At 40.8% G+C, this 27,865-nt stretch overlaps 1 protein-coding gene across 2 annotated transcripts in view; it reads left to right on the forward strand.

Moving 5' to 3' along the window:
- DNMBP (dynamin binding protein) overlaps positions 1–27,865 on the forward strand; it is a 120,349-nt gene that overhangs the window by 15,450 nt on the left and 77,034 nt on the right. For both annotated transcript variants that reach the window (XM_070364001.1, XM_070364002.1), the window contains 2 exons: positions 21,791–21,944; positions 23,450–23,572. In XM_070364001.1, the coding sequence (XP_070220102.1) occupies positions 21,800–21,944; positions 23,450–23,572 (268 nt within the window). In that variant the 5' untranslated portion in view covers positions 21,791–21,799. The remainder of the gene's footprint in view (positions 1–21,790; positions 21,945–23,449; positions 23,573–27,865) is intronic.

A 27,865-nucleotide genomic window follows, 5' to 3' on the forward strand; every position in this document is an offset into this window, starting at 1 on the left:
GCAGTGTAGAAAATAGAACAAAGGGACATAAGACTGGTGGGTAACCATTTAGGAAGCTATTGCCATAGTCCCAAAGATGAGATGATGGGAGAAAAAAGAAAAGTAGGGCAGGGGCAATCTCAAACTGAAAAATGTCAAGTCAAAGAACAATTTTTAAGAGGTATATGAGTTTGAAGGACTTGACAATAGTGTTAATGTTTTTCCTGGAAATGGAGGATACTTTTTTAGAAGGTTTTTTTTTAGGACATTAGTTTTTTTTTTTTTTTTTTTTTACATTTATTAAAAGATTAATTTGGGGAACTGGCTCACAGGATTATGGAGACTAAGAAGTTCCATGATCTGCTGTCAGCCAGGTAGAAACCCAGGAAAGTCAGTAGTATAGTCCTAGCCTAAGTTGAAAGGCTTGAGAACAAGGAAGTGCTGATGGTGTAAGTTCCGTAGGATATTTAATTAATTTCATATTCCTCTTCTATCCCTGGAAGGCATTTGGCAAGGTTTTCTTAGACCCATAGGCAAGGATCTCTTAAGTAAAACTGCTGCCAGATCTTTGTGGGATGTAGAACTATGTAGGTCACTTAGAGTTTAGGGTAGAGGGGGATGTCAATTGCTTTGTCCTTGTGACCAGTAACCACAAAGAGTCACATTACTGCCCCTTCCTTTGAAAGAGACGAGCAATTTTGAGCAGTTGGCCCCACCCAGAAGTTGCTGCCTCATCTTTAATATTGTTATCATCAGTATGAGCGATGATAACATTTCTCCTCTCACTTCATTATCATCATCACCATCCTCATAGCTGACATTTACAAAATGTGCGAGGCTTTACTGTTTACCAGGAAATGTATTAAATGTTTTACCAACATGATCAAATGTATTTATCTATCTTTGGCTGTGCCGGGTCTCTATTGCTGTGCAAGGGCTGCCTCTAGTTGCAGTGAGTGGGGTACGCCTGCTTCTCTCTGCGGTGGCTTCTCGTTGCAGAACATTAGATCTAGAGCACCTGGGCTCAGTAGTTGTGCGTGGGCTTAGTTTGCCCTGTGGGTTTTGGGATTTTCCTGAACCAGGGATCGAACCCTTGTCCCCTGCATTCGCAGGTGAATTCTTAACCACTGATCCACCAGGGAAGCTCCCTACATGATCAAACTTAATCCTCATAACACGCCATAAAATAAATTACTATTGTTATCTTCAGTTTACAGATGAGGAAACAAAAGTTCAGAGTGGTTAAAGTAACTTGCCCAAGGTCACATAGCAAATGCAGAACCAAAAACTGAAACTAATTCTCTGACTTAAATGTGAGCTCTTAGCTGTTATGAATATATTTATTACTTAATAGAATTTAGAAGGGAAAATGATTTCTCTTTTTAAATTTATTCCTTTATGTAGCCATGCCCTAGAAAGTTCACATAATCAAACACTGTATTACCCACCCTCCATCTGCAGCTAATAGTGGGAATAAAACATAAATACATTTTTAATACATAAAATACAGGAAAAACTTGAAGGACAGTCAGATCAGATCAGTCGCTCAGTCATGTCCGACTCTTTGCGACCCCATGAATCGCAGCACGCCAGGCCTCCCTGTCCATCACCAACTCCCGGAGTTCACTCAGACTCACGTCCATCGAGTAGTGATGCCATCCAGCCATCTCATCCTCTGTTGTCCCCTTCTCCTCTTGCCCCCAGTCCCTCCCAGCATCAAAGTCTTTTCCAATGAGTCAACTCTTTGCATGAGGTGGCCAAAGTGGAGCATAAATAGGGAAGCTATTTAAATTTCTGACTTTTTTCAAGGCAAGATATCCATGTATGCCTTCACTATTTTTAGCCTGAAATATGGCAGTTTCTAAAACAAGAGATACACTCAGTTTTTAAAATTGAGACATAATTCACAAACCACGAAATCCCCCCTTTTAAAGTATACGATTGAGTGGGGTTTTTTTGGGTGTTTTACACATATGTGCAACCTTCACCACTGTCTAGTTCCAGAACATTTCCTCGCACTGGAAAGAAACCTTGTGTTCTTTAGCAGTCAGTCATTCCCCACTTCTTTCTCCTGAGACATTCGTTTTAAAACCCATTAAATGCCAAAAAAAATCCTAAAGCTATGACAAGGATTTTGAGAATATCTGTCCATAGGCTTGCTCTCTAATGCAGATGATGATGAGAGCAGCAGCAGCAGCAGTCATAATAGCAGCTGACCCCTGTATAGTGCTTACTACGTGTAAGGTACTCTTCTAAGTGCTGTATTTACATGAACTCATTTAAATTTCTATGAAGCAGGTTCTGTCACTAAACCCATTTTCTAGATGAGGAAATTAAAGCACAGAGAAGTTGAGTAACTTGCCTCAAATCACGTAACCTTAACATTGGGGTGGAGCTAGGAGGTAAATCCAGATAGTCTGGCTTTGTGATCTGTGCTCTTAATTATTGTGTTTTAAGTTTCATATTTATATTTGAAAATCATATAAAGACCTTGAACCATGCTAAGTGAAAGAAGCCTGTCACACAAGACCACCTATTGTATGACTCCATTTGTATGAGATGCCTAGAGAAGGCAAATCTTTCTGTCTAGAGAGAAAGTAGATTACTGGTTGTCTGGGGCTGGGATGGATGGGGAGATTTTTGGAGACAAATGGAAAGTGACTGCTAATGGGTATGGAGTTTATTTTTGAGATGATTAAAATGTTTTAAAATGGATAGTGGTCCAGGTTGCACAACTCTGGAAATTTACTAAACCCATTGTATTGTACACTTTGGATTAATTCTATAGTATGTGAGTTGCAACTCAATAAACCTGTTTTTTTAAAATGATGTGAAGATAAATGACCTGGATGATTTGCCTTGGAATACCTTTTTGTCTTTATCTGGGAAAAAAAATACACACATTTGTGTTTGGGAGTGCTCAAATACTTAAAACCTGTTCTAATTCTAACCATTATACTTGCTTATTCAAACATTTCAGGTGCTCCCAAGTACCTAAAATCAAAGCCCAACCTTTCTAATGTGGGAGTGAGTCCTGTGAGATCCTGTAAGCTCTGTGTGAAAGAGGAACATGATCATTGGGAATGTGAATATACATTTTGATACATAATTTCAATTAGTTCAGTGTGTTAAGTTATCCATTCTGCAACTATTTATGGAGGGCCTGCTATGTACCAAGCAGTGCTCTAAATGCTCAGTATACATCAATGCATAAAACAGACAAAAAGGATCCCTGCCCTATAGAGCGTGTAGTGGATAAGGACTAATTCTGTAGACTTCATAGAGGAGGTACCATGAGCTGGATCTTAGAAGATAATAGTTTATTCAGAAAATAAGAGTTATACATGTTTGATGGAAGAGGGACATGCTCAGCTGATCCAGTCAAAAAAACTAACATCACATTTTGTCTTTTTTTTTTTTGGCTGTGCAACAGATAACTTCAAAATCTCAATGGCTTATTACAGCAACCATCGATTTTTTAATAGCCCTTAAGAGGGCTGAGATTTGTAGGTCGTAGTAAAGGAGTAGAGACAGCAGCAAATGGATATAGGAGCAGGAATCTTCTTGGGGATTTATCTCAGGTCTTTGGCCCAGGGCAAGCCTCGGTGAGGCCTGATGCAGTGGCTTCTGTGGGGCTAAGAGCTGATCAGAGATACCCGAGGGTGCACGTTGCTCAGAAATACTGGATTTCTAGTCGAACCAGAGTTGAGAGACCTTGATGAGCACAAGACATTCATCTGAGACCCCAGAGGGAAAGATATAACCCATTGTGTGATGACTGAAATGATAGATTTAGCGCATGAGGAATTTAAAGCAGCTAATGTAAATAGGACATAATGAATAGATAGGGACCTTCAAAGTGTGGTTGCTGAAATTAAGATTAACTGGATGGATTTAAGAGAGCAAGAGCAGTGCTGCAGAAGAAAGGGGCCAGTGAACTATAAGGCAGATAAATAGAAGTTATCCAAGCTGAAATGCAGAGGGAAGAAAGACTGGGGACAGGAGAGAACAGAACTGTAATGACAGTGAGTTAATATCAACTAGTTTAATATATGTCTAATTGGAATCTCATAAAGAGAGGAAGAAAGATGGAGAAATAATGACCAGAATTTCCCCAAATTTAATCAAAAACATCAGCTTAAATATTCAAAAATCTCAATGAACCTCAAACTGGGTAAATAAGACTGTACACCTCAACACTTTGTCGTCAGATTACTGAAAACTAAAGACAGAGAAAACTCTTAAGAGTAGAGAAAAAAGGTATTACAGGGGAATGAAGATAAGAATGACAGCTGACTTCTCATCTGAAATAGGCAGAAGATAATGGAACAACATCTCTAAAATTTGAAAGAAGAAAAATAAAACCACCAATCAAAATACTGTACTAACCAAAAAAATCTTTCCAAAATGAGAGTACAATTAAAATGCTTTCAGATAAACTAAAGTTGAGCAAACTTGTTGTCAACAGACTTATACTGTAAGAAATGCTAAAAGATATTCTTTAGGCTGAGAGGAAATGATATTGGAAGGAAACTCAGATCTGTGGAAAGGGATGAACACAAGAAGTGGTAATTGTACAGGCAAAAGTGAAAGACCTTTTGTTTAAGGACAACTCATTGTTTATAACAAAAATGGCATTGTATTTTGGGGTTTATAATATACTACATTAATTATCTATCGTTGTGTAACAAATTTTCTCAAAAATTAATGGCTTAAAACACTATAAATACTTATTATCTTACAGTTTCTGTGGGTTGGGAATTCAGGAGTGGCTTAGCTGGGTGTTTCTTGCTCAGAATGTGTCATGAGTTGCCATCAAGAGGTTGCTGGGGGCTGCATTCATCTGAAGGCTTCGCTGGGACTCTAATCTCCTTCCACGATGCTTGGTCACATGCTTGCTGGCAGGAGGCCCCAGTTTTTCACTGTGTGGGCTTCTCCATAAGACTGCCTGAGTGTCCTCACAATCTAGTCTTGGGAATCACACACTTACTACCACTGTATTCTGTGGGTTAGAAATGAGTCACTGGTATGGCCCACACTCAGGAGGAGAGGAAATAGGGAGCAGTATCAAAAAATTTTGAAATCTGCTTTAAAGCTACCACAAATATCTATGGCGGCAGTAACGCAAAGTAGAAATAATGTATATGGCAGCAGTAACACAAAGGACGGGATGGTGTGGTAAATGGAATTCTTCCATTATGTAGTTCATATGTTGTACGTGAGTGAAGTCGCTCGGTCGTGTCCGACTCTTATACGACCCTATGGATGGTGGGTACCAGGGGTACCATGGTAAATCCATGGGGTTTTCCAGGCAAGAGTACTGGAGTGGGGTGCCATTTCCTTTTCCAGGGTATCTTCCTGACCGAGGGATCGAACCCAGGTCTCCCGCATTGCAGGCAAGGCTTCAGCAGTATGTGAACCGTGAACTTTCAGATGTTCAAGCTGGTTTTACAAAAGGCACAGGAACCAGAGACCAAATTGCCAACATCCACTGGATCATGGAAAAAGCAAGAGAGTTCCAGAAAACCATCTCTTTCTGCTTTATTGACTATGCTAAAGCCTTTGACTGTGTGGATCACAATAAACTGTGGAAAATTCTGAAAGAGATAGGAATACCAGACCACCTGATCTGCCTCTTGAGAAACCTGTATGCAGGTCAGGAAGCAACAGTTAGACCTGGACATGGAACAACGACTGGTTCCAAATAGGAAAAGGAGTTCGTCAAGGCTGTATATTGTTACCCTGCTTATTTAAATTCTATGCAGAGTACATCATGAGAAACGCTGGGCTGGAAGAAGCACAAGCTGGAATCAAGATTGCCGGGAGAAATATCAATAACCTCAGATATGCAGATGACACCACCCTTATGGCAGAAAGTGAAGAGGAACTCAAAAGCCTCTTGATGAAAGTGAAAGAGGAGAGTGAAAAAGTTGGCTTAAAGCTCAACATTCAGAAAACTAAGATCATGGCATCTGGTCCAATCACTTCATGGGAAATAGATGGGGAAACAGTGGAAACAGTGTCAGACTTTATTTTGGGGGGCTTCAAAATCACTGCAGATGGTGACTGCAGCCATGAAATTAAAAGACGCTTACTCCTTGGAAGGAAAATTATGACCAACCTAGATAGTATATTGAAAAGCAGAGATATTACTTTGTCAACAAAGGTCTGTCTAGTCAAGGCTATGGTTTTTCCAGTGGTCATGTATGGATGTGAGAGTTGGACTATAAAGAAAGCTGAGCGCCGAACAATTGGTGCTTTTGAACTGTGGTGCTGGAGAAGACTCTTGCGAGTCCCTTGGACTGCAAGGAGATCCAACCAGTCCATCCTAAAGGAGATCAGTCCTGGGTGTTCATTGGAAGGACTGATGTTGAAGCTGAAACTCCAGTACTTTGGCCTCCTGATGCGAAGAACTGACTCATTGGAAAAGACCCTGATGCTGGGAAAGATTGAGGGTAGGAGGAGAAGGGGATGACAGAGGATGAGATGGTTGGATGGCATCACCGACTCAATGGACATGAGTCTGGGTAAACTCCGGCAGTTGGTGATGGACAGGGAGACCTGGAGTGCTCTGGTCATGGGTTCGCAAAGAGTCGGACATGACTGAGCGACTGAACTGAAGACTGGAAAGTTTTTTTGTTTTTAAATATGTCTTTATTTTTGGCTGCACTGGGATTTTGTTGCTTTGCGCAGGCTTTCTCTCTTTGTGGCAAGTGGAACTACTTTTTATTGCAGAGCAGTTCGGTAGCTCAGTTGTGTCTGACTCTTTGCGACCCCATGGAATTCAGCATGCTAGGCTTCCCTGCCATCACCAACTCCTGGAGCCTACTCAAACTCTTGTCCATCACATCGGTGATGCCATCCAACCATCTCATTCTCTGTCGTCCCCTTCTCCTCCCGCCTTCAATCTTTCCCAGGATCAGGGTCTTTTCCAATGAGTCAATTCTTCGCATCAGGTGGCCAAAGTACTGGAGTTTCAGCATCAGCACTTCCAGTTAATATTCAGGACTAATTTCCTTTAGGATGGACGGGTTGAATGTCCTTGTAGTCCAAGGGACTCTTAAGAGTCTTTTCCAACACCACAGTTCAAAATCATCAGTTCTTTGGCACTCAGCTTTCTTTATATTCCAACTCTCACATCCATACATGGCTACTGGAAAACCATAGCTTTTACTAGACGGACCTTTGTTGGCAAAGTAATTAATGTCTCTGCTTTTTATTTTACTTACTTTTTTTTGTCTCTGCTTTTTAATATGCTGTCTACATTGGTCATAGATTTTCTTCCAAGGAGCAAGCGTCTTTTAATTTCATGGCTACCGTCACCATCTGCAGTGATTTTGGAACCCAAGAAAATAAAGTCTGTCACTGTTTCCATTGTTTCCCCATCTATTTGCCATGAAGTGATGGGACCAGATGCCATGATCTTAGTTTTCTGAACGTTGAGTTTTAAGCCAACTTTTTCAGTCTCATCTTTCACTTTCATCAAGAGGCTCTTTAGTTCTTCTTTGCTTTAAGGAACAAAAAATAGGGCAAATAGAAACAAATGCTGTATCAATAATTACTTTAAATGTATATAGCGACTGTCTGAAAGAGATGCACTTTAGAAATTCAGAGAAAGACAAATAACTGTGATCTCACTTGTACATGGAATCTTAAAACAAAGAAAAATGCCAGACTCATAGGAAAAGAGAGTAGAGGGGTTTTCCTGCTAGCTCAGTGGTAAAGAACCTTCCTGCCAATGCAGGAGACATGGGTTTGATCCCTGGATCGGGAATATCCCCTGGAGAAGGAAATGGCAACCTACTCCAGTATTCTTGCCTGGGAAGTCCCATGGACAGAGGAGCCTGGTGGGCTGCAGTCCATGGGATCTCAAAGGAGTTTCACACGACTTAGAGGCTAAACAACACAACACACAGAACTGCTGCTCCCTCTTTGCCATGGTGCTTGGATGCTGGCACTGCGTAGAATGACCTACAAATCTCTTACCCTGAGAGTGGTCTTGGTTATTTTTAACTCCAACTGCATAATTTCTTTCCTCCCTAGTTTTCTTTCTCAGAATCTTTAGTTTTCTAAATTCCTTTCCTGGTTCTTTCTTCCAAAAATCAAGAATATTTTATACTCTGAATATCTGAAGGGCAGAGAAGCGCCTTTTCTTTTAAATCTTCTTTAGCCAAAAAACAAGCCTATGCTTGAAAGAGATAAGGAAAGGAAAAAAGATGCTTACCTTGCAGATCTCTGTGCTATTTATCCTCATAGCTTAGGTTAATAAATTTTCTAGACATCTCCTGGAAACTGTCCTAAAAACTGCCTGTTATCACAAGTTTGTTTTGCTCCTTGTTAGCTGCAGCTTCACCCTGAAGTTTCACTTTGTAGTTTCAAATTAATCTGTACTCTACAGCTGCTGTGGATTGTGTTATCTGGGCATTTATTGTATAGACAGCATGTTGGAGCTGTTAATTTTAATGTATCACTAGGCTGCTTAGCTCAGACATGTCCAGTGTATATACTTATGAGTCAGTGATTCTTAAATTTCATAGTTGAGATTCATACAGGATTTAAGAAATGAAAATCTGAGCGAGTACTTAAGGAATTGTTAGGTTGACCCATTTGAAAAATTAATGTAATTTTTACAATTAATGTAAATTTCCTCAAATTTGGTAATTCTAAAATATTAATCTTGGGACCTTCTTCCACCAGTGTGGTTTGTCGAAAAAGACAAATTTGATGTAGAGATATATAAGCAATTTTAAAAATAACTAAAAAGGAAGGAAAATATCAGCTTAATTTGGGGGTGGAGTGTGGAATCCTTTAAGTTAGTTGAAACAGGTGTCCAATAAGAGTCAGTCCTGAAGCTTTCTTTCTTTATTTTAATTTACTTAATTTTGTTTTGGTTGTGCTGGGTCTTTGTTGCTGCCAGAGGGCTTTTCTCTACTTCCAGTGAAAGTGATCGAACTGGTGTCTCCTGCATTGCAGGCGGATTCTTTACCAACTGACCTATCAAGGAAGCCTGTAGTGAGCTGGAGGCTCCTCTTTGTGGTGGAGCACGGGCCCTAGGCACCTGGGCTTCAGTAACTGTGGCATGTAGGCTCGGTAGTTGCAATTTGAGGGCTCCAGAGCAGGGGCTCAGTAGTTGGGGCACACGGGCTTAGTTGCCCTGTGGCATGTAGGATCTTATCTTCCCAGACCAGAGATTGAAGCAAACCAGTGTTTCCTGCATTGCAAGGCAGATTCTTCTTCTTCTTTTATTACTTATTATTTATTTATTTGTTTGGCTGCACTGGGTCCAACCTAGACAGCATATTAAAAAGCAGACATTGCTTTGCCAACAAAGGTCTGTCTAGTCAAGGCTATGGTTTTTCCAGTAGTCATGTATGGATGTGAGAGTTGTACTATAAAGAAAGCCGAGCACTGAAGAATTGATGCTTTTGAACTGTGGTGTTGGAGAATACTCTTGAGAGTCCCTTGGACTCCAAGGAGATCCAACCAGTCCATCCTAAAGGAGATCAGGCCTGAGTGTTCATTGGAAGGACTGATGTTGAAGCGGAATCTCCAATACTTTGGCCACCTGATGTGAAGAACTGATTCTTTTGAAAAGACCCTGGTGCTGGGAAAGATAGAGGACAGGAGAAGGGGATGACAGAGGATGAGATGGTTGGATGGCATCACCGACTCAATGGACATGAGTTTGGGTAAACTCTGGGAGCTGGTGATGGACAGGGAGGCCTGGCATGCTGTGGTCCATGGGGTCTCAAAGAGTCAGACACAACTGAGCGACTGAACTGGACTGGGTCCTAGTTGCAGCATGTGGGATCTAGTCCCCAACCAGGGATTGAACCTGGGCCCCCTGCATTGGGAGCACAGATTCTTAACCACGGGGCCACCAGGAAGTCTTTGAAGCTTTCTTAATTTAAATTTTGTCTTTTGTCAAAAGAAATTAGAACTATTTAGATGTTTGAGATGAGAACTATTCCGTTTAAATCCCGAAGAGGACTGAAGGGCCCTTCCATGATTGGTGGAAACTCTGATCTGTGTCCTGTTCCATCTGCTGAGGTGGTTGCCTTCCAACTTGGGACAGGTTTGAAATAAAAAGTAATATACCCTGTAAGACAGTTTATGATAGCAGATTCCTTTCCTTTTCTACCCTCATTTCTCTGATCATCCCTCCTACGTCAGAGCAGGCTTTTTATTTTTTCTTACAGTCCAACATTACATAACATGTTTCGCAAAGTGTGTGTTGTGAATCAGGGCTGCTGCCATCAGGAGAGCACAGTGGGTTGGAGGAAGATACTTGATTGAGGACAGCTGGCCCAGGCCATGCTGCTCAGCCTCATGGGGGCCACCATGCTCAAGATGGGTTCTACTTTTCCCCTTCATCTATTGCTGGTTATTTGAGTAACCACCTGGCAGTGACCACTGACCTTCTGTCCGAAACGAGCTCTGGTGACATAAACCAGAGGAGGAAGTGATGTTTTCCTAGCTTCTCTCATTTCCTTCCTGAAACAGATTTAAACTTCATTTTCTGACACCTCGCACCCTTTCGCCCAGAAGAAAGAGCCTGTTCTTATTAGTCCTGTATTGCCAAGAATAAAAGAACTGTGCACTTGCTTTTGAGGTTAAAGATTACTTTTCATTGCTTGGATTTGAAATTTTGAAAATAGATTTCCATTCTCCGAAACTGACATTTTATGGAGAGTTCAGTTTCAGGACATAAGGAAATTTCCAGATGCTCAGGCAAACGTATACCTTTGCAGGAACCTATACTGGAGAGTCCCGCCAAAGGGGACCGACCCTCTCCCAGCTCTTCTCAGGTCAGCAAAGATGTACCTGAGCTCCTGCAGCACACCCACTTTGTAGGAGCAAACAGGAAAGGAAGAGAAACTATCTTCCAGTTCAGGAAATCTCTTCAGAAATTTGATTCTGAAAGTTCAGAATTTAGACTTCTACTCTACACTGGGCAGTGTTAGGAAGAGCATGCAAGGTGTCATCAGTGCTGTTTGAAAGAACAGAGCACCTTCTCACAGCTCTCACACATCGTGTCCTACTCTTCTAGGACACAATGGATTGTGAAATAGATTGCTCAGAATTTCAAAGCAATTTGGAGTCTGGGCCCATGCACCAACTCTGTCAACAGTGGGGTGTTTTTTTGAAGGGTGGGTGCACAGGAACCCAGGCATTAGTCTTTTTCTAAATATATTTTAAGCCTTTATCTCTTTTATCTCTCACCTAGATTTAGGATGGTAGATTTAGGAAACTATGGTTTCCTGTATTTTCTCTCTCCGTTTTTTCATGCATAGTTCTCATAAACTCAGAAGGATCCTTTTGGGCATATATCTGTCAGGGGCTTAGCAGAATGTAGAAGGCATACTCAAATCGGGTAATTTGAGGAGGTCCCACTTGGAACAGACAGATGTAGGCAAAATACTGGAGAGTTGTACTGTACCCCAGAGATAGCCAGTGAGCCACCCAGGCCTCAAGGGGCAGAAAACTGGGTCGTTACCTGACTCTCTTTCTTTTTCAGCTTCCTTATATTAGCTGTGGCCTTTAGTAGAATGACATAGCCAAGCCAACTCACAGCCCAGCTGGAAAAGATGCATGGGAATAAACACCCAACCTCACCATCCCTCTGCCTTCAATCTCCTACTGGTGATGCCCATTGGCTGATCCAAACTGGAAGCCAGAGGCAAGGGAACACCTTGATGCGGTTCTTGTGGGTCAGCCTCATGGAGCATAGAGCAAGGTGGAGGAGGGGAGGACAGATAGACCTAGAAGGGGAAATGGAAGACACCCAACCCTGGCTTTAATGTTCAGTGTTCTCAGTCTGTCCCAGGTTTGATATCAATATCTAAGAATCCGCCTGCAATGCAGGAGACCCTGATTCGATTCCTGAGTCAGGAAGATCCACTGTAGAAGGGATAGGCTACACACCCCAGTGTTCTTGGGCTTCCTTCATGGCTTAGCTGGTAAAGAATCTGCCTGCAATGTGGGACACTGGGGTTCTATCCCTGGATTAGGAAGATCCCCTAGAGAAGGGAATGACTACCCCCTCCAGTATTCTGGCCTGGAGAATTCCATGGACTGTATAGTCCATTGGGTCGCAAAGAGTCAGACATGACTGAGCGGCTTTCACTTTTTTTCACTTTTCTTTCAGGGGAAAAGTTTGTCATCTCAGGAGATTTTCTTTTAATGAAGTATGCCCAAACTTGTAGATATGTTGCTTGTCAGCAATTATTGAAGTTTACTAGGCCTTCTTCTACATTCTCTCGCATCTTATTACATAGCTTTTTAAAAATCTTTGTTATGATAAATACATATATATGTGCGTGTATGTAAAACATAGAATTTACCATTTTGCCGTTTTAAGTGTACAGGTCTGTGGCATTAAATTCATTTTGTTGTGCCACCACCATCATCATCTATCTTCAGAACCTTTCCATGGTCACAAACTGAAACTCTGTACCCATTTTCCTTCCCCTCACCCCCCAGTAACCACCTTTCTACTTACTGTTTCCATGAGCTTTACTACTGTTGATACATCATATAAGTGAAATCGCACAGTATTCGTCTTTTTGTGACTTAGCATTATGCTCAAGGTTCATTGATGTTGTGGTATGTGTCAGAATGCCCTTTTTAATAATACTCCATTGTGTGTGTATACTGCATTTTGTTTACCTGTTCTTTTGATGGCCATACAGGTTGCATGATACACTTTTTTAAGTGTTATTTTTATTTCTGGATGTGTTTTCGTTAATACTGAATACATTCACTCTCATGGCTGCAGCTTTTACAAGTCCAGCCTGATCTCTCACAGAACTGCAAGGTGATAAAAGAACAAGGGAGCTGAAACATGAACAGTGGATGTGGGCTTGAGCAAGAGAGAAGGGCATCATCTGGAGGCAGTTTAAATGTGTGGAAAGACAGTGGAGTCTACCATGGATAAAAGAAACAGCATGTAAACAAAGGGATGAGTTTTGGACAGAAAGTGCTTTATGGGAGCAGAGAGCCTTTTGATTGGTTAGGAATGCACAAGGACTATTTATGAATAAGTGGAGTGAGAAACAGTTAAAAAAATATATATATATAAAGTTTGACCCCAAAAAACGTGTGCTGTGCCGGAGAAGTTGAATTAAAAAGGAGTTCTTGGCTGGATTGACTCAGTCTTTAATATAGTAAAATGTGCCCCCAAGAGAGCAATATGGCATATAGCCTTCCCCAGGTTTATAGTGACCAAAGAGCTCTTGCATTTGGGGACAATATGATTAGTGTCCTCAGCATGTTTTGGGGAAATGATGGGGACTAAGCCAAGTTTCCAGGAGTTGGTGATGGACAGGGAGGCCTGGCATGCTGGGATTCATGGGGTCGCAAAGAGTCGGACACAACTTAGCAACTGAACTGAACTGAACTTGGGTGCAGGAACTACAGCTCACCTCAGAACATCTTGAATGTTCCTTGGTACATCAGAGAAGTAAAACTGGATAGAGAGATTGCTGCCTAGGTCTTTAGTCCTTTGAAAGTGTTAAAATATCCTTAGTGAAAGTCACTCAGTCGTGTGCGATTCTTTACAACCTCAGGCTGCTTGATCCATGGATTTCTTCAGGCCAGGAATACTGAAGTGGGTTGCCATTTCCTTTTTTTGCTTCCCTATGGACTATAGCCTGCCAGGCTCCCTCCACCAAAAAAAAGAAAAATCACTGCAGATTTATGAATCAATTGTCTGCGTTATTGATCTCTTTCTCATGGAAAGAAGCCTGTTTCCTTATTGGATAGTGGTTGGGTTATCTACAGAGTCTTATTTTGTCCTGTGTAGGGTAGGTACTTTGGGATAAGAGTTGAGTTGCTTAGGACAATAGAGGAGAGTTTAAATGTTCCTGTTAGTCACCAACAGAATTAGAGAATAAATATTTAAAGAAAATTGGGTTAAAGAGTCATCAACTGATTAGCCTACCCAGCAGAGCCAGATTTTCAGCCTGCGTGGGAATTTGATTGACTCCATTTGGCTTGACTAAAATTTGTTGAGTATGTGAATGCATTATAGAGAGTAGGAAAATCTTGTAAATTCTTAAGCAACTGTGTAATGTGTAAAAATTGACCGTTTAAAAGATTAACCAGGTTCACTGACAGATTAGTGAGGAGAAAAATTGTATCTTTAGCTAAAAAGAGAGGAAAATGTTACTTCCCCAAATGAAAATGCATTAACAAATAATAAACTCTATTTAAGATACATGCTAAAGTATTGGGGAAAATATCTGTAATATATTTTGAAATACATCAAAGATAAAATGAAAAATGAATATTTGAAATACATCAAAACATAACAAGGATTGAAAAATGGGGAGCTCGGTGGTATGTGACAAAGTGCCCGCAGTAACATGTTAATGGTAGACTCTACGTGGTGGGTGTCAGCTTCTTTCAGCTTGGCTGTTTGAAAAATTTCATAATAAAATGTTGGAGAACTAAAGAGAGGAAAATGGAAATTTAGTAATTTTGAAGGAAGAACCAGTGAGATGTAAGAGAATTAATAACATTTACAGTAAACAGTACCTGGGCATTGGAGTCAAATAGACTTGAGTTCTGGTTTAGCTTTGCGTCCGAGAGTTAAGTATGTTGTTTAGTGGTGCCACTGGGATTTGAAGCCAGGGACACTGACTCGAGCACCTTGGTCTCCACCTTGCAGTGTGGTGATGGTACAAGCTCCTAGCTCAGTGTCTGGCATGTGATAAATTCTTAAATGGTAGCTGCTGCGGTTAGTGTACTGTCTGGATTATAGAGGATGAAGAAGTATCAGATTCTGATGTTTGACATCAGATTCTAAGTCTGAAAGACTTATATGACACTGTTACTCAAGCTGGAAGATAAAACTATTTGTGGAGAAGAGATGGTTAATTTAGTTTCAGATAAGTGGAAGTAGAGATTTTGATATGAACAGTTCCTTGTATTTTCCTGAAGTTCAGTAAATCATTTGCTCACCAAAAACTACTCACTGAGCATTGCTCTAGACCAGTGAACAAAACAAACAAAAATCTCCTCCCTCATAGGGTTTTATATCCTATGGGGGTTTGAAGAATGAAGGGTCTCTGCGTCTCCTATGCAGAGTGACTCTGCAAAGGTGGAGAGACAGGCATTCACCAGCAAGAGGAGAAACGCTTTCATAGCAAAATTTCTGATGTCCCAGACATTATGCCATCCAGGCATTTATTTCCTCTGCCTTCTCTCAGGCCCATCTGCATTCTGATTTCCAATGTATTAATAGTTCTTTTTTGCTTCCATCTGAAGTTGGTTTATGTGTAAACTAGTTATGATTAAGGTTCAAAATATTTTTGGGCCATACTGCACGGCAAGCAGGATCTTAGTTCCCCAACCAGGGATTAAACCCAGGCCATGACAGTGAAAGCGCCTAGTCCTGACAACTGGACCCTAGGGAATCCCAGTCCTGGCTTCTAAAATGGCCCAGACAGAAACAATAATTGTTGCTTTTCATAGTGTGTACAGAGAAGACAGATGAAATTCACGCTATTCTACATAGAACAGAGGACATAAAAGACCTCCTTTCTGGTCTCACCCACGAATCGTGTAGTTTAGCCAGGCTCTGACTGCAGCGCTCTTCCAGGGTGTGTATTCATTAGCGATTACGCACTCCTTCCAACAGGGTAGGAGGTCAGTCAGTACAAGTATTTATTGAGCCAGACCCTCCTCTGCTTCTGAGTCATTTTCTGGTAGAGCAGGAAGGTTCTCGAGGAGAAGCTTTAACCCTTTCAGCTCCCAAAGGTTACTCCTCCATGGAACAGGGTAGCTCTCTAAGTCACCCTCTGGGGCTTATGCTAATTCTCTCCATGATATTTTAGATAATGAGGTATATATTTAGTCTGATAGATGAAATTTGAGAAAAGATAGTAGTAGGAAAAGGAAAATAATATCTACCTTGGCTCAACCTTGAGTTGTTTTAATAATATATAGATGGTTAAGGATTTTGCAAAATATTGTTTGTTTTAGGGGAAAGAAATATTTTTGACACCACCCTTATGTGGAAATCTGACATCTGGCAACTTCAGCTGTCTGGAAGACAGCCAGAAACTAAGAAAGGGGCCTCAGAGCACATAAAAAATAACTGTTGAAGGACTCTAGCACTACCACATGTACTGTACCACTGCAGAAGAGCTTGTTAGCCTCTTATTTGGAGCACGGTTACTTTTTATTTATCTAGAAACTTGTAATAATTTTGGTGGTGTGTGTGTGGTTCCCTGCCACTCCCAGCAGATTATAAACAACGATCTAGAAAGACGTAGAAAAGTTGACAGAGGAGATAAACTGAAGGCAGAGCAAAGGCTGACAGTACAAGAGAAAAACCTCAAACTTACATAGCACTGGTACTATGTGTCACAGAAGAAATGGTCTTAATAACGAGCTTATTATTAAGTTAGTGTTTAGTGTGTTTTCTGGTAATGCCAAGGATGTATGTTATGCGCCTAGGTTTTAAACATGGTCAAAGTTAATCATGTTTGAGATGTTGATATAGTAAATTATATAGTGTTTATATACTTGAAATATCACATTCTCTGATGATGCTATATCGTTGACAGATTTAGTCTTGTAGATGATTATGGAAATGATGTTTAATAATAACTGCTAACATTTATTGAGCACCTACTGTATTCCCCCTGTCCCAGGTGCTTTCACACTATTAGCATACTGGTTATGGATTTGAAGACAGGCAGATCTGCATTCCTGTTCCATGTCTGACTTACTATGTGACCCTGGACAGATTACATCGCCTTTCTGAGCTTGCAGAATGGGAACCAACTACATACAGCAGGGTTGTTGTGAAGACCCAAGGAGGGAGGTCATAGTGCTACATATAGAAGTGCTAATTAAATATTAGGCGTTGTTCTTGTTCAGTTGCTAAGTCATGTCTGACTCTTTGGGACCCCATAGACTGCAGCACACCAGCCTTCTCTGTCCTCCACTGTCTCCTGGAGTTTGCTCAAACTCCTCTCCATTGAGTCAGTGATGCCATCCAATCATCTCAGCCTCTGTCATCTCCTTTTCCTCCTGCCCTCAATCTTTCCCAGCATCAGGTTCTTTGCCAATGAGTCAGCTCTTCTCATCAGGTGGCCAAAGTATTGGAGTGTCAACCTCAGTCCTTCCAATGAATAAATAGCATTGATTCATTTAGGAATGACTGGTTTGATCTCCTTGCAGTCCAAGGGACTCTCAAGAGTCTTCCGCAGCACCACAGTTCAAAAGCATCAGTTCTTTGGCACTCAGCCTTCTTTATGGTCCCACTGTCACATTTGTACATGACTACTGGAAAAACCATATTTTTGACAGTGTTATGAACCTTCATCCATAGCTCTTCAGGCACTCTGTCTACCAGATCTACTCCCTTAAATCTATTCGTCACCTTATTAGGCATTAGTATAATTACTTTTATCATTATCATCACCCTCTTGATGGTTATTATGAAAGTATGATTATCTCCATTTTTTTAAAAAAGAAGCTGAAGCCCAAGTAATATATCCAAGGTGAAAAAGCTAAAATATAGTGGAGCTGGGATTCGAACCTTGATCTCTCTGGCAGCTGCTGCTGCTGCTGAGTCACTTGAGTCGTGTCCGACTCTGTGCGACCCTGTAGACGGCAGCCCACCAGGCTCCCCCGTCCCTGGGATTCTCCAGGCAAGAACACTGGAATGGGTTGCCATTTTCTTTTCCAATGCATGAAAGTGAAAAGAAAGTGAAGTCTCTCAGTCGTGTCCAACTCCTAGCGACCCCATGGACTGCAGCCTACCAGGCTCCTCCGTCCATGGGATTTTCCAGGCAAGAGTACTGGAGTGGGGTGCCATTGCCTTCTCCGTCTCTGACAGCAGGAGCCCAGTAATTTGCATTCATATTACGCTTCCTCCTCAGTGTGTGATTTTTAATTGTGTTAGTCACTCAGTTGTGTCTGACTCTTAGCGACCCCGTGAACTGTAGCCTGCCATACTCCTCTGTCCATGGGATTTCCCAGGCAAGAATACTGGAATGGGTTGCCATTTCCTACTCCAGGGGATCTTCCCAACCCAGGGATCGAACCTGGGTCTCCTGCATTGCGGGCAGATCCTTTACCATCTGAGCCACTAGGGAAGATTTGTTATATATTTTAATACTTAAAGAAAATGTGGGAGAGGGTGTGGGGAGTGTTACTAGCTACTTCTTTTTTCCGTTATATGCCCAAGTCATCTCATTATAGGAAAAAAGTTTCTGTAACACAAGGACAAGCTCTTTTTACTCAGTAGTTCAAGTGAAATATGTAACATGTGCATTGCATGAGTCATTAGAATCTTATAGGTACTTTGCATTAATAGACTAAACAACTTATTATGTGCCTAAATGTTTGTCCACATCATTCTTAGACTGTAAACTTAACGAAGCTATAACTATTCTTTTTTGTAACTAGGCACTTGGTGCCTTTTGATGTTGGTTACAGTTATATGTCGGGGCTCTCAGGTGGTGCTAGTGTTAAAGAACTTGCCTGCCAGTGTTGGAGACATAAGAGATGTAGGTTCGATCCCTGGGATGGGAAGATCCCCTGGGGGAGGGCATGGCAACCCACTCCCAATATTCTTGCCTGGGGAATCCCATGGACAGAGGAGCCTGGCAGGCTACAGTCCATGGGGTAGAAAAGAATCACACAGAAGTGACAGCATAGTTATATGTGAGATGAAGGTTAGAATCCTCATCTTTACCGGCACCAAATGAATACTTGAGGCAAATAAAGAACAGCAGGCTTGGGGCCTGGACACTCTGGAGATCGTCTGTTGCTTCTTGTAAAAGACTTGGGAGAAGAGTACAGTAATCCTGAGGGTTTCCAGTGTACATATGCCCTCCTTTTTATTGCCTCCCGTTCTGTTGCTTGAAGTGAAGTGTTAGTTGCTCAGCTGTGTCTGACTGTCTGTATCCCGATGGACTATAGCCTGCCAGGCTCCTCTGTCCATGGGATTCTCCAGGCAAGAATACTGGAATGGGTAGTTATTCCCTTCTCCAGGGGGTCGTCCCGAGCCAGGAATGGAACCCAGGTCTCCTGCATTGCAGGCAAATTCTTTACCATCTGAGCCACCAGGTGAGCAGGCACTTAGGCTCCCTTGACAGAGAATAACAGACACATTGTCTTAAAACAGCACAGATACCATAGCAGGTAGTGTGCAAGTTGGGACTGTAGGCTTCTTTGAACGGAAAACACATTGTTGATGTGGTGTAGTGTACTCAGTCTTGTCTGGAGGCGCCATCTACATAGTCTTTTTTTGTTCTTTTTATGGATTTTTATTTTTCAATGCATTTTAAATCTGCACTACTGTTGCTGTTATTCAGGTCAAATTACTTTTTCTTTTTTTTTAAATAGAAGCACGTAGGGACCAGAATGCCCTCAGTCCAAATCCTGGCCTTGCTGCTATAAACTCTGTGATCTTGAACAAATTAAGTTTTATAACTTTCTGAGCCTCAGTACCCCCGTCTTTAAGGTAGTTGTGGAGAGAGACTACACAAAACTAAAAAGCTTTTGTACAGCAAAGGAAATTATCAACAAAAGAAAAACACCAGCTACTGAATGGGAGAAGATATTTGCAAATGATACAGCCAACTCAGTATCAAATAAACACCCCAGTTAAAAGAATGAACAGAGGATCTAGACGTTTTTCCAAAGGTGTACAGATGGGGAACAGGCACATGAAGAGAGATGCTCAACACCACTGGTCATCAGGGAATATAAATTAAAATCGCAATGAGTTGTCACTTCACACTTACCCTATTGGCTGTTAAAGAGACCAAATAACATGTGTTGGCAAAGATGTACTCTGGAGAAAAAGGAACTCTTATGCACTGTTGGTGGGAATATAAACTGGTACAACCACTATGGAAAACAGTATGGAGCTTCCTCAAAAAATTAAAAACAGGGCTACCGTGTGATCCAGCAATTCCAGCCCTGGATGTTTATCTGACAAAAGCTAATTCAGAAAGAGAGATGAGCCCCTATATTCATTGCAGCATTATTTACAAAAGCTGTAAACTTTAGGAAGCAAACTTAGTGCCTGTTAGTAGATAAATAGATGAAGAAGATGTGGTTATATTATATATCTGTGTGCGTGTGTGTGTATGTATATATACATGTATATATATTCGTGTGTGTGTGTATAATGTAATATTACTAATTCATAAAAAAGAATGGAATCTTGCCATTTTTGATAACGTGAATGGATCTAGAGGGCATTATGCTAAATGAAATGTCATAGACAAATACTGTATGATTTCAGTTATATGTGAAATCTAAAAAACAAATGAACAAACATAAAATAGAAACAAAGTCATAGACGCAAAGAACAAAGAGGTAGTTGCCAGAGGGGAGGTGGGCAGGAGGAGGAAGGAAATAGATGAGAGAGTTTAAGAAGTAACTTCCAGTTGTAAAATAAATGATTCACAAGTATGAAATGTATAGTGTGGGGAATAGTTAGTAACTCCTGTCTTTGTATGATGACATATCATGACTAGATTTATCACGGTGATCATTTTGAAATGTGTAGAACTATTGAATCACCAAGTTGTGTAACAGGAACTGACATGGTGTTATATAGGTCAACTATACTTCAGATACAAACAAACTCAGAAAAAGAGATCAGGGCAGAGGTGGCTGGGGGAATTGGATGAAGGCAGTCAAAATGTATAAACTCCCAGCAGAAGACTCAGGTTCAGTCCTTGGGTTGAGAAGATCCCCTGGGAGGAGGGCATGGCAATCCACTCCAGTATTCTTGCCTGGAGAATCCCATGGACAGAGGAGCCTGGCAGGCTACAGTTCATGGGGTCACAAAAAGTCGGACACAACTGAGCGACTTTCTGTCACTTCACTGTAAGATAAATAAGTACTAGGGATGTAACGTACAACATGATCAGTATAATTAGTACTGCATATGTTATGTATGAAAGTTATTAGGGGTATACATCCTAAGAGCCCTCATCAGAAGGAAAATACATGTTTAAAATTAATTTTTACATACATTTCTTTACTTTTGTATCTATAAAAAATGGTGGATGTTCACTAAATTTATTGCAATAATCACTTCATGATTAAACTTATGCAGAATATACTCTGTTTCTCAGTCATGTCCAACTCTATGCACCCCCATGGACTAGAGCCCACTAGGCTTCTCTTTGTCCATGGAATTACTGGAGTGGGTTGCCATTGCCTTCTTCAGGGGATCTTCCAAAGCCAGGGATTGAATCCAGGTCTCCTGTATTGCAGTCAGGCAGACTCTTTACCGTCTAAACCACCAGGGAAGCAAAAACTTATGCAGAGGTGTATGTCAATTATATCAATAAAACTTTAAAAAATAAAATATATGTGGAAATAGAGAAGAAATAAATAAGCAAAAAAAGATATAGGGAATAGATGAAATGCCATATTTCAATTCCCTACCTTTTAAATACCATATTTTAAAAATACCCTCTTGCCTTGTACTTTAAAAATGTTAATTTCCATATTGCCTTCCTCAGGCATTTTGGAAATTCTGCAGTTCCACATTGCATGATTTCTGTTACTCATAGCTATAGGTCATTTTTTTTTTTTTTCGATTCCAGAATGACTTTGAAAATCAAGTGAAAATGTATGAGGAAAGTATTGTTTCTAAAGAAATAAATAGAGATAGCATTCTGATTTTTTTAAAGTACAAACTTCTTATTTACTTTGACTTCATTATAAGTACCTTTATATCTTAATGATAATTCTCAAGATATAGGTCTGTATTGCAGTGTCTTAAATAATTCTACTTTCCCATTTCCTTTACCTTTCTTTCCAGGTTTAAAAGATGGAGGCTGGCTCAGTGGTTCGAGCTATCTTTGACTTTTGCCCTAGTGTGTCAGAAGAACTGCCACTCTTTGTGGGAGATATTATTGAGGTATTGGCGGTGGTGGATGAATTTTGGCTTCTAGGAAAGAAAGAGGATGTGACAGGTAAGAGGCTTATGATTCTTCACATTCAAAATAGGCACAGGCACTCCCTTCTTTCTATATTAAAAATTAAGGTTTAATGGCAAGCCCAGTAAATAAACTTCAGATCCTTTTGTGTTTTCTGCATGTGTTTGCCGTGGTTTCTACCAGTGAGGAGAGAACGTCTGTTATCATTGCATCTCTCCTTGCAGGTTCCTTTAAAAGGTTGACGTGGTTAGGTACCAGCTGCCCTCCTAAATCCCTGGGTGACCTAAATTTATTAAAGTTGCCCTGTATCCTAGAGGCACTTACCTCCCACTTTGCATGCGCCTGGTTTCCTTTTTTCTATGCTTGAAAACATATATTAGCACCAGTTTCTTTCATGAATTCAGGAGGAGACTAGAAGTTCTTCTCCCACAATATGCATCTGTGTTAAATCCAGCCTTAACTTGCATATATTTTGTACGTCTGGCTTGAAGTATATCTTACAGTCCTGAGAACAGACTCTGTTGATACTTAACCCGTATTTGGCGGATAATAGATTATTTCCCAGTAGATGTGATACCTCAGCTAGGATAAATATGGTGTGTCAGAAGTCAAAGAGGATAGGCAGAGAGGATTGCTTATTCAGGGGCCCTGGAACAAGAGGAAAAGAGCATGGAGGAACTGAGAAAAGTTCAGTCTGGCATGAAGTGTGAATGGTTGAGATGGGGGAGATGGCATGGGGAGATCAACAGAGACTAGATCATGGAGAACAGCGCATGCTGTGGTAAGGGGTTATGGAAATGGGCTGCTGTAAACGTGCTTCAAGCACAGTCAGACTTGTATTTTACAAAGCTCTCTGCTTCAAATTGAAGAATGATAGGGAAGGGCAAAGCCAAAAGCAGGGAGGCGAGATGGAAAGTTGTGGCCGTAATCAAGGTGAGAAGTAGCCATGGCTTGGACCGAGAGGATGAGTCTTGAGATAGTGGACAGGTGCAAGAGAAATATAGAAGGTGGAATCAGCTAAACTTTCTGATGCTTTCCAACTGACAGGCTTGTCTATCTACTATTACCTATTATAACCCTGCCCATCTTCAGACTCAACTATAGTTTTTTTCCATAAAATTTTTCATTTTTTTCCTGACCCATTTTCTGCCTTCTCTGAACTTCCATAGCAATTTGTATACCTATGAGTTGACACTGGATTTCAGACTGAATTATTGCTTATGTCTGAATTAGATTTTATGTCTGAAGTCGATTTTAAGATCTTTCAGGGCCAAGACTGTCTTACTCTTTTTCCCCTCTGCAGTGTGCCTTTGATAGAGTGACACCCATTAAATGTTTATTGGATTGAATTGCACTCTCTGTGTTCTGCAGGCACCTAATTTTGTGTGTTGCACATTTTCTACAGTAGATTTTCCAGCTATGAGTACTCAGTGAGTTTTTAATTTGGGGTCTATAAATGAGCTCAGAAAAAAGTTTTTTGTCCTGGTACACAAATAGAAAAAAGAAATTTTAATACTGGAAATGTTTGCTTTTATTTTCAGGACAGTTCCCCAGCAGTTTTGTAGAAGTTGTTACCATTCCCAGTCTAAAAGAGGGCGAGAGACTGTATGTCTGTATTTGTGAATTTACATCCCTAGAACTGAACAGTCTTCCTCTCCATCGAGGTAAGTTGATCACCCAAGAGTAGTCTGTTTAAAATAATACTGGTGGGGTCAGTCCATTTTGACAACTAGATCTTTTTTGAATTTTTATAAGTAATTAACCTCTAGAGAGTCTTCAATAATACCAAAAGATAGAGCTGACAATAATAAATACTTATCTTTGAGTAGCATTTTATAATTTCTACAGTATTTTTTTCTCACAAATACAGTCTCATTTCATTCCCTATATCTTGTGTGGTCAAGTCTTAGGTACTAAGACTTATTTATTAATGTACGATAATAAAGCAGGAATTGTGGTATGCAAATTAAGGCAGAGATGCAAAACATTCCCATTGCTACCCAACTATTAGGTAATGTTATTAAAGTTCTCATCAGAACAAGTTTAAAAGGAAGTGGTTTTAAACAGATAGTCATAGTCATGTCTCAGTGATATTTCAAGTATTTCCTGCTTCATGTACTCTGATAGACTTGAAAGAAAGTGAAAGTGAAGTTGCTCAGTCGTGTCCGACTCTTTGCAACCCCATGGACTGTAGCCCACCAGGCTCCTCCGTCCATGGGATTCTCCAGGCAAGAATACTGGAGTGGGTTGCCATTTCCTTCTCCAGGGGATCTTCCTGACCCAGGGATTGAATCCAGGTCTCCCACATTGCAGGCAGACGCTTTAACCTCTGAGCCACCAGGGAAGCCTGAGTGTGTAAAGAGTGACTAAACCATTTCAGCACACGTATGTATGTCCATACATTTCTGCATAAGCACAGCAACCAGTAGTGTTCCACGAACTGAAGCTTATGATCAGTGCAGTTTTGTGACTCACAGCAGTCATCAGAATTGTATGATTTATTGGATATATTAATATTATTACTTCTTTGAGTATGGCACTAAGGGGAAAGACTTAATTTCCTTTTCTTTTCTTTTTTGGGCCATACCTCATGGCGTGTGGGATCTTAGTTCCCTACCAGGGATCAAACCCATGCCCTCTGCAATGGAAACAGTCTCTTTCCCACTGGACCACCAGGGAAGTCCTGAAATGGGCTTAATTTCTTAAACCATGTACATATATGAGAGAGAGTGCTCATAGAGGTGGGGAGAGAGACCAAGCAAACTCCCTAACCTTTATTCAGTGAGAAGAAAGGAAAAGTGGACTTTGACCTTAATCCTCAAAATCAATTGTCAGAGTTTCTTGTCTTCACTTTACATTGAGCTCTGCCTCTGTTCTGAGTACATTTTTGCTAATCAGTGTTGCGAAGACAGAAATAGAGGAAGGTGTTGTAGTAGGGAACCTTGTCTGCTCATACTCACAGGTCTTCCATTGGCGGGTTGAGTTCACAGCAGTCAGACCAGTCAGAGGTGTGGAGAAAGGGCCAGAGCCCAGTGGCTAACAACATTGATACGACTTTGTTATCTATTATTCTGTGTATAACAGTATACTATATGGGAATGTACAGTATGTACAGCATGACACATAGAATATGTGGGTTCGATCTCTGGGTCAGGAAGATCCCCCTGGAGAAGGAAATGGCAACCCACTCCAGCATTCTTGCCTGAAAAATCCCATGCACAGAGGAGCCTGGTGGGCTACAGACCATGGAGTCTCAAAGAGTTGGACATGACTGAGAGACTGAGCACAAAGTTGTCTTAGATGCTAAACAGATTTTCTGCTGAATGCTTGCCTTGAGAAGAGTGGACTGATGTGTTGTGAACTTGCTTTCAAGTTAAAATCCACCTCAGGAATCCCAGGGCCACCAAGAGGTTCTCAGGAAGACCTTGGTGTGGGCCTTTCAGCCACACGTCACCTCTCCGAAGACTGACTCAGGGCCAGGCTGGATCCTGGAGCCTGTAGATCTTATCTTAACTAGCTTGTAACAAGCCTGAGGAGCTCTCTGTCTGTGGGATTGTCCAGGCAAGAATACTGGAGTGGGTTGCCATGCCCTTCTCCAGGGAATCTTCCCCGCGCAGGGATCAAACCTGAGTCTCTTAAGTCTCCTCCCACTGGGAGGTGGGTTCTTTACCATTAGCACCACCTGGGAAGCCCCTTAAAAACATAAGCAGAGCCCAAAAGGAAAGAGTGCTGAGCAGGGGATGCATAGGGAAAGAGATATATTGTTAATTATTAATGGTTTTAGCTTGTTCTCTTCTGTGATACTTTGCTGTCTGCCAGTTAACATGCTGACTATTCAGCTCTGTTTCCTTCTGTGCTTTTCACATCTTTTTGTTCTGTATGTCTTCCGATTAGGACATATAGCCTTTGAAGATGAGGAAGTTAGGTATATGTATACAGTTTTTAATTTGGGGGGAATCTTAGCATGAGACACAGAAGTGATTTTAATTCCTTTGATTTTCTATTGTTTTATACTACATATGGTTTATGAAGATCCATGTCTCCGCTCGTGAGTGTATACATTCCTTTATCCCTAGTACTTTAGTACTCTTAATCCAGTTCCTTGTTGTTTCCTTACCTTTCCTTTGATCCTTCAGCGTAGCAGTGAAGCATCTCCTCTTCTGTGATTTAATGTATGTCGCGAGGGATTTGGAAACCTTTAAGAGCATGTGGGATAATGTTTGAGACCTGTTTTGTTTTACCATGCTGCCTTCAGTTGTTATTTACTTACCTTTCAGAAGTATCACTGAAACAAGAGAGAAAGTATATTTATTTTAACTATAAAATTACATTGTTTATATATATGTATAATTAATAAATATATATAGTTAGAGCCAAGCCGGCAGTATAGTTTAGGGGGTGAGAATTCTGATGTCCCTAGATTTAAATCCAGCTTCACAACTCAGTAGCTATTGACTTTGGTTTACTTACTTAAGTTCTCTTGGTCTCGGTGTCCTCATCTACAAATGATAGCACCTACCTCAGGGTAGTCGCGAGGACTAAACGAGGTTATACATTAAAGCATCTGGGCAGTCTCGAGGACTAAACGAGGTTATACATTAAAGCATCAGGGTAGTCTCGAGGACTAAACGAGGTTATACATTAAAGCATCTGGGTAGTCGCGAGGACTAAACGAGGTTATACATTAAAGCATCTGGGTAGTCGCGAGGACTAAACGAGGTTATACATTAAAGCATCAGGGTAGTCGCGAGGACTAAACGAGGTTATACATTAAAGCATCTGGCGCAGGGAAAGCACGCAGTAAGAATTAGCCATTTTGTGGTTCTCATCCTGGAGCTCATAAATGTGCTTCAGGGGCCTCGTTTCTTGATAATTGTGTGAAGTTTTGTGTGTGTCTGCATTTTCCAGGGAGATTCTGTTTGGAATGAAAACCACCAGTGGTTCTGCCAGCAGGTGTCACCCTTTCTCCTTCCCCTGAAGCTTCCCGTTTGTGTTGGTCTGTTCCCTATAGTTGGAGTTATATTTAAATTCAGAAACAAGTTTGTCTCCTAGAAAGATCAATGCGAGTGCTATCCTAAAAATACAGAGTGGGGAAAAGAGAGAGACAACAAAAAACAAAATGAGAGTATGGCAAAGAAAAGACAGTGAAAGACGAAAAAAAAAGTTAGAGTGATGAAATATTTAATTGCCTTATACAATACGGAATGCTTACTCCTTGCTTACAACCCCATGCTTCTAGACTACCTCCCTACCCCCAAAAAATACAAATACAAATTAAATTGATAAATTTATTTATAAATAGATAAATGATAATTATCAGTTAAAGCACTTGTGTCATAAATTTCTGGTGTCATGTGCGTGAGATATCAGGATTAAGGTTCTGATACGGCTCATGTGGAAGCCTAGGTAAAGAGTGTGGTCAGTCTGCATAGAGCACAGAGTCCCTGGGCACTAGGATTCAGTGAGGACCTAAAACCTGCAGAGCCAGACTACTTATATTCAGACTCTAGGACTTTCTTATCATCTTATTCTTAATGCATTTCTTGTTCAAATATAAAATAAAAATTTAACCAGAAGCAACAAGCACTGTGGTGACTGGGATTAATTGTGCATAAATAAAAGGCTCAGGCTTACCCTAAGAGTCACCCCACTTCCTATTTTTCTATTCTCAAAATCTGGTCACCGTATTCCAGGAGTTCCTCGTATTGTTGTTTTTGAAGTCTAGAAATGACCACCAAGTAGCCTCCATTCCTAAACAATCAGAATGCAAAAAACTCAATAACAGGGCTATATAAAATAAAATTATTCAACAAAATTATCTCTGAAGTGCTTTTTAGGGACTAAATTGTGACTTTAAAAAAAATTCACCTTTATTATATAGAAATAATCAACAGAATGACAGTCTGCAGATAGTAAAGCCTATCAAAACAGTCACTCAACAGAAAATAGGGAAACAA

This window comes from Bos mutus, chromosome 26, assembly GCF_027580195.1.
Source record: "Bos mutus isolate GX-2022 chromosome 26, NWIPB_WYAK_1.1, whole genome shotgun sequence".
NCBI lineage: Eukaryota > Metazoa > Chordata > Mammalia > Artiodactyla > Bovidae > Bos > Bos mutus.